This window comes from Castanea sativa, chromosome 5 (genome assembly GCF_040712315.1).
Source record: "Castanea sativa cultivar Marrone di Chiusa Pesio chromosome 5, ASM4071231v1".
Taxonomy (NCBI): Eukaryota; Viridiplantae; Streptophyta; class Magnoliopsida; order Fagales; family Fagaceae; genus Castanea; species Castanea sativa.
The window spans coordinates 44,385,079-44,393,024 of record NC_134017.1 but is presented as its reverse complement, the minus strand read 5'-3'; the positions used below and the strand labels follow the sequence as shown (position 1 = coordinate 44,393,024).

The following is a 7,946-nucleotide window of genomic DNA, read 5'->3' as shown; positions in this document are numbered from 1 at the left end:
GACCCACCTATCTGTCAAGACAGTTGGTGAAGGAAACCTCCCTCCTGAAAATGCAGCAACCTCAGACTTCACCACATTTAATTCATTAACATCTTCAAAGAATCGATCCAAACACTTGCTCCTTTCCATAGAAATTTCATGATCTCGATGTGGAGGGATGCGTTTTGAATTCTCCAAAAGCCATTCAATAGAGTAATACCTAGAGTTAAAGATTAAAAAACAAATATAAATGAAACGCGTGTTTTACTAGAAAGGGAAACTAAAGAAAATAGAAAATAGAAAATAAATGTACTTACCTAGGATTTAAGGAATGAGCCAAGCAGTATAGTGGAGTACAATTTTTAGTCCAACGATCAATAAGTATATCATACACCACACTCGAAAATGAGCTATACTCATCATCTTCCAAGCCTTCATGTCGATATATTGCTACATTTACCTTCTCTATCATTGAATCTCACATCTCATACACAAGATGAAGACAAGGCTTATCAGTGTCAGCTACTCGTATCATATCATAAATAGGTGCTGTGAATTCAAGGATATAATCAACCTTATCCCACCAAAGATCACTTAGAATCATCTCTTTCACCTTTTGAGCTTTTCCAACATCATCCTCCCTATAAGAAGCCCATTGCTCACTAATAGCCATGGCTTGAAGGCATCTTTTTATCAACTTCAACCTTTTTAGCATTATAACAACTGAAGCAAATCTAGTATCAGCAACTTGGAGCAATTTTAATGGACAAAATTCATTAAACATTGCCAACCTCATTGAATGGTTCATGATAAAAACACGTATGAAGGATGCATCATCAGCAATACGTGTAATCCAACTACATTCCTCATATGTAACTTCATTCTTTTCAGTGTTTTTTGCTGCACAAATATTCTTCAAAGCTAGATTGAGAGTGTGGACAACACAGGGTGTCCAAAATATTTTAGGATACTCACCCTCAATAAGAGCTCCAGCAGATTTCATCACATTAGCATTATCAGTGATGACTTGGACAACTTTTTCATGTCCAATCTCTTTTATAGCATCCCTCAACACCCCAGCAATATAATGTTTGTCTTTGAACTCACCTGACCCATCAATTTCCTTAATAAACACTGGACCCCCATCTGATACAGCCATAATATTAATAAGAGGCCTCCTTTGTGGATCTGACCATCCATCAGAAACTATACTTACACCATTTTCAACCCAAAAGTCCTTAATTGGTTTCAAAAGTCTATCAACATGAGCTTTTTCTCTTTGCAAAAGTGTTGTTCTCAAAGCATTGTATCCAGGAGGAATATAACCTAGAATGCTATGAGTAGCGGCATATGAATAAGAACTACAATAATATGGGTTCCTTGCAAAGTTAAATGAAATCCCACCGGTGTAAAACATCCTAGCAATTTGACTATCCAATTCATGTCTAGCATTATTCTGGAATAATTTCTCCACCGTAGGATTCACAACCTTCCTCCTCTTATTACCATCAAAGGGATTTGTACTATCACTCTCTTCTTGTGTTCGAAATGAGGGAATACTCCCAATAGGCCCACGGCTTAGGGGAGGTGGGGGTAAGGGAATTTGTTTTCTCCGTTCTCTTTCTAACTTATCATTCTCAACTTGATCATGCATTTGCTGCATTTCCAACCTATGGCTCGGTGTCACACTAGGGCATACTTTAATACCTTTATTAACAATTCTTAATAAATGAGCCTTAACCCTAGAATAGGATCCCAAATAAATATTACCATAATAGTTGCACTTAAAGTGTGTGTTTCCACCTGATTTAATAGTAGAACCAGATGGTTTTTCTATTTTAGTCACATACTGCCAAAGAGGAGCTTCATCATTTGGCACTCCTTCATTAGATGAAGGTGAACTTTTTGTGCTAGTAGCTTCATCCATTTCAAATTCAACAAATTCAATTTAACCTACAAATAATTTCCAAATATATAATAACTATTAATTATATAAAAAATCAAACCCAATGTCACAGACTCACAAAAAAAAAAAAAAAAAATCAGATCATCACAGATTCACAACACAATCACAAATCTAAGTAATAATAACTATTAAGTATTAACTAAATAAAAAATTAAACGTCACAAAACTCACAAAAAATAAAATAAAAAATAGAAAAAAATCAGTTAATCACAGTCCACAACACAATCACAAATCATAATAACTAATGGTTGCAAATTTAGCTATTAACTAACTAAAAAATCATCTATTAACAATAAACTAAGAGTGTGAGTGTGAGAGCCATTAGCTATGATACCTGACAGTGAGGGGAGACGGAGAGCAAGGGAGACGAAGTGGAGCGCTGAAAAATGAGATGTGCTGAAGAGTGAAGGACTGAAGGTAGAGAGTGGGAGAGACTTGAGACTTGAGAGCACTAGCTTGAAGAGGCGGGGGCTGGGGCGGCTGTTTGAAAAAAAATGAAGAGAGGTTTATGGCTGCTGGGAGTTGGGACGAGTGATCTGTGAGGGAGCTTACTGCTTAGGCATATAAGGGTTTCAAAGTTTTTTTTACAAAACGCAACCGTTTGGCCTTTTTTTTTTTTTTTTTTTTTTGGGCTAAGTAAAACGGTGCGTTTCGCACCTGTTTCTTTTTTTTTTTTTTTGAATTTCGGCCGTATCGGCCGGTATCAGCGTTGCGCCCGATACGGACCGATTCAGGCCGAATCGGTGCGCGTCGGCCCAATTTCACGCGCGTCGGCCCAAATCGGCGCCGTATCGGCGTGAATCGCGCCGAAAAAAATGATTTTTTATTGCCCGACGCGCAGGCAGCGGCGTGGGTGCAGTGGCCCAAACGCCGCACCCGTGCTTCATAGATTTTCACAACAAAAATGTGCTTATAGCCTATCAAAAAAAAGTACGAAGCCATTCTCAAGGTACCAATTACAAACCGTAAACATCCTTGAGGTACAAATCAATTTTTCATTCCAAAATACAAAATATACATCCAAATATCATATATGTTTGTTTTGTATATAAATGCAAATTATGTTAACTAACCATGATAGTACAAACTAAAAGTGGCACCAATGCAACTAAATAGGAGCTACTCTATACATAAGTGGGCTGTCCATGAAGGCGAAATACAAGAGAAAGTGTCTCCAAGGCAGCAACCCCTATTACACACTATAATTAGTTCAAAGTTTCAAAACTTGGGGCTCAATATAAGACAATCAAATACAAATACAAATACAAATACAAATACAAATACAAAAAAAAAAAAAAAAAAAAGGTAGAAGAAGAAGAAGAAGCAAGAAAGGAGGTAAAGGAAAGTTTGAAGTGATGTCATAGTCTGCTTCCAACATCACCATCTTCGGGGCATTGGCTTACAATCACTCTCTTCTTTACTTTAAAGCCACAAGAGAGAGACAGACTAAAAGGGTCCAAAGTTATTAGCGACAGCCATGGTACCATCTATTGTAGCTTTATGTTGTTGTTCACAATGGCTTCAACCTTAGAAAATGATGCATTGGCAATGGGATTGACCTCAGGAATGAAATTCCCAATGATGGCATCATAATTTTCTAAGCCAAAGTCATCCTACAAGAAACCATAGTACAACTCACTCAATATATTATTATATGCAATAAAAAAATGAAGACAATATGTGACTTACCAAGTGAGTTACAAAGTTCCCACTCAACAATGGCGTATCTCCCAAAGTACACTTATTCTATGCAAGATGGCAATGCGGCGCACTCAACAATCCCTGATGGAATGAAAACGGGCTGGCAGCGAGTTTTGACTTGCCACAAAAAATTTTGACTTGCTAGAGAAATTTCGTCTTCGTTCTCAAATAAACGGAGCTGTTGTTTGTGCAAAGCATCGAGGCCGTTGACAATTACATTGAAGAAATAGTGGTTGCAACATGGAATCACCAACTTCAGCTTCACCAATTCATGCTAATAATCAAGTTATGTAACACATGGCTTGCCCTCAATGGTGTCAACACTTAATATTTCACAATGATTAAGCGGTTATACAAATAACCCAATAACTCATTCATTGGTATCACTGGGGGCTAAAGGCTTACTCAACCCCCATGCGCCTCTATACGACACTTTCATTTCATACTTGCTGAATCAAGAAGCGACTAACTCTTGGTGACTCACTCTCACTTGCATTCATCGCAAAAACATGATACATGGGGTTGCCAACCAATGTAATGGCTATGTCTCATCTCTATATTATAGTGACAATTAATATCTTCACCCCATTCCACCTCAAATATGCTATCCCAAGGCAGCTAGCAATATCACTCATCACTCATGGTTTGCGGATACGTCAAAACTAATCTTGGCAAACATAATCTCACCAAATTTACCAACAATCAAGCAACTCAAATATTGAAGCATCCCCGTGGTCCAATTTGTATAGAGGTTCAAGATGGTCTCTCATTCATCATCATGTTCCCCTATGTGTCCAAGTCAAAATTACAGTAAGTTATCGACTCATTCTACTTCCAACACGATGGCCAATTCAAAGTCAAGCATAGCCGCATTGCAAACTAAGTTTCATGCCTTGCGACTATCAGAATCAATGGAAATTGACTTTAATATGAGCTTTTGGCTTCAATTAAAAAAAAAAAAAAGGCTTAACCTCATGCTTTGATGCAATGGGACTATCATTTTTCCAAAGAAAAGCCACTCTACAAATTTAATTGAATAATTTGTTCAACATATTAGCAAGCACAACCAAGAGATAGTCACAATGAACAAATCAACTCACCAAGGCACTACTTCACCACCATTGGTACCAACAAGCTCATGGCCATGGGTAGCGGGCTGTTACGGACCTTCTTTGGTCGTCATCGGCAAAGTTTCCTTGCTTCATATTATCAGGATTCCCTCTCTTCTTCAGCAGCAACACTTTGTCCCACCTAAATCCCAATATTTTGAAAGGTGGATGGTGTTGAGCTCTTCAAATTTATGCTCTCCACCAAAAAAGATCTCCTCTATTTCACTGTCATCATCTCACTGCCAAATGTGGGTTAAAGCAAATATTCATAGCTCTTGAAGAAAATAACAAAGAATAGAAGAAAATAGAAAAGTTGTATTGCTAGGGAAGCAAAGTGGCATGAATAAAAAATAAAAAAAAGAAAAAGGGGCCTATTGAAGCAAAGTGATGTGAAGGCCACTAAAAATGAGAAGAAAAGAGACAAGGAAGAAGCAAATGATGTGTTGGCTAAATCTTAAATGAAAGAAAAGTTACCTGATGCAAAACTAAATCAAGTAAGTGGCGTGAAAGTCCAAGGCTTTAAAAGAAGAAATGCTAGAGCCACCTACGTAGTATGAAAGTCAAATGATACAAAGGAGGAAAGCCAAAGTCACCAAGGTGTCAAGGAAGTGAAATTTCTATGGTTAATGCTAAAGTTACCATTGCAAGTATGAAAAGAAAGACTAATGGAGAAAAAAAAATTATAAAGCTACATGTGGACATAAAAATCAAGGAGCATTTCATGTTGGACCTGTCACTTGGTTACAACTCTACTTTTTTGGACTTGTGACCATGATATCTCTACAAATGGACCATTGACTAGTATCTTCTCAATGAAAAAAAAAGAGCAGTTGGCAAAAATTAATTCCCAAATCCGCGACATGTACAAGTAATGTGAAACATCAATTACTCACACGCATGTCTCAAGCGCCACGCGTGCTCGAGGGGCTAATGTTGATACCCAGTTTCGCGACACATTTTTTTACAAGTTTAATTCATGTATTATATTATATTTTATTTTTTTAAGCATGGCCTAAGCCCATGTGACTTACAGGGGAAATTGAGGAAGTGTGGTTTGGAGGGTATGTGTTGGTTTCTTTTGAACCTTTTGCATGAGCCTAGACCAAGCGTGTTACCAAGTGGACAAGGGACATTGGTATCACCTCAGGCTCATAGAGGAGGCCTTGTACCCGAAATTTCTACCTCAAAAGAGCTTTTATGCTCTAGGTGACTATGGCTTAAAGTTTCTGTCATAACCCACTTTTACATTTAAAACATAGTTGGTTTTCATTGGCCAACTCCATCTGCTAGCACTCACTTAGGTGAGCCTCCCAATGGTCTGAAATGTCTGACCAAAGGCAACCAATTAGAGCAAGCCCCCTTTATTTCCAAAATTATATAAAAGGCATACCAAACTCTTCCCTAAACAAAAACAACCCAAGCAAAAACACCAAATTAGTATCATAAGGGATAAAAGCCTCTTCCACTACTCAAAAACCAGTCATTAGCAACACTCCAAATTCTATATAAAACTCTCTCTTCAGTTCAAAACAAAACCAACCACGTTCTACCCATATACCTGGAACCTCAGAGCAAAAGCCCATTTAGCCAGTCAACAATCTCACAATTCCAAAACTTGGGAGTGGAAATATGGGTACAAGAGAACCTTCCCTCTCTTCCTCACAACCTCTCTCAATTTCTTCTTCTCGCTGATTGTGGGTCGAAGTTTCAGACTTGTTGAATCACGTTTTCCCTATAAGAGATTAAACTTGAGAGCAAAAACCCACTGAGTCAGGAAACATTCTCACAATTCTGAACCTTAGGGGTGGAAATATGGTTACAGGGGAACCTTCCCTCTCTTCCTCATAACCTTCCTTAATTTCTCTTCTCACTGAATATGGGTCGAAGTTTCAGACCAATTATGTTTTTTATGCTTTTTCTGCATTTTTGTTATTAGCATTTTTGTTCTCTCTTGTCAAAGCACCATTAGTCTTTTCTTTATTATATATCTGGAATTTTGGGATTGATTCTCCACAATAAATACTTCTTAAGAACCCAAGGAGAGATTTGCGCCATTCTTGCATTTTCGACCCTTGTTGTAAAATGTTCCCGACAATAGTTTTCCATTATTTGATAGAATAGTAGGTAGTTTTCCACCCACATAGCTAAATACTATTCATTTATTTATTATTTTCTCCCTCCCTCTCTCTCTCTCTCTCTCTCTCTCTCCAACCCACAATCACCAAACCCACAACCTCTCTTTGTCTCTATCTTTCTATTTTCTTTTTCATCGTCTCTTCAACCCACAACCACCAAACTCACAACCCAAAATCAACCACCACCACCACAACCACCAAACCCATATCCATATCAAACCTAAACTCATATAAACATACACAACTAAAATTCGATCAAGCACAATCCATAGCCAAAACTCAAAATTTGATCCAATAAAACACAACTAACACCCAAAATTCAATCCGATCAAACATAGCCAAAACCAAACCCACATTCAGATTAAACACAACCCACATCCTGATTTCAACCCATAATCCTGATCTCAACTCACAACCAAAATCAACCACCGCCACTACCACCATCACAACCACCAAACTCATATGAACACACATAAAAACAAGAACCCAACTACAACTAATACATACCCACCACACTGCTAACCTGCTGCCATCGTCACCACTACCAATGTTGCCCATGAACCAATGCAAACCCACCTTTTTGTTTTTTCGAGAGAGAAGACCAACAAGGAAGAGAGAAAGAGGGGGAGTGGGGGGGTGAGAGACTAAGAATAGTGAATTGAGAATGACAAAAAAAGATAAAGAATTTGGGATTTTTAATTGCAGGAAGAGAAGGCTTGGGAGAGAGGGGAGAAAGGGTAGGGGTGGTGAGGAAGAAAGAAAATAGAAGAGAGAGAGAGAGAGAGAGAGAGAGAGAGTGAGTGTTTAAAGAGTTATTATTTGTTATAGCATTTGAGCTACAGGTTACTTCTATAGATGGTAGTTTACTATAGCACATTTGCAAAAAAATTTAGAAAAAGAACCATCAATGCAACATATTTTTTGTGGAATGGATTGTTAAAAATAGCAATATAGCAATTTGAAAGCATCACTATGAATGCTCTTATTTGATATAAATGAATATTAAAAGGAAAATGAAAGGAGGGTGGATGTCAATTCCCACATGTACCTACAAAA

At 37.8% G+C, this 7,946-nt stretch overlaps 1 protein-coding gene across 1 annotated transcript; it reads right to left on the bottom strand.

Annotated features, from left to right (window-relative positions):
* Positions 1-457: 457 nt before the first annotated feature.
* LOC142635253 (uncharacterized) lies at positions 458-1,906 on the bottom strand. Its single transcript, XM_075809444.1, has 2 exons — positions 955-1,906; positions 458-726 (listed from the first exon to the last, which is right to left on the bottom strand). Exons 1-2 carry the CDS (start codon positions 1,904-1,906, stop codon positions 458-460), a joined length of 1,221 nt encoding a protein of 406 aa, XP_075665559.1.
* Positions 1,907-7,946: the final 6,040 nt, after the last annotated feature.

Bases quoted from the DNA above. Each gene is read 5' to 3' on its own strand.
- LOC142635253 (XM_075809444.1), bottom strand. From the start codon at position 1,906: ATGGATGAAGCTACTAGCACAAAAAGTTCACCTTCATCTAATGAAGGA. The intron at 727-954 runs GTGAGTATCCTA...AATTGCTCCAAG, and splicing joins TGCTGGAGCTCTTATTGAGG to TTGCTGATACTAGATTTGCT.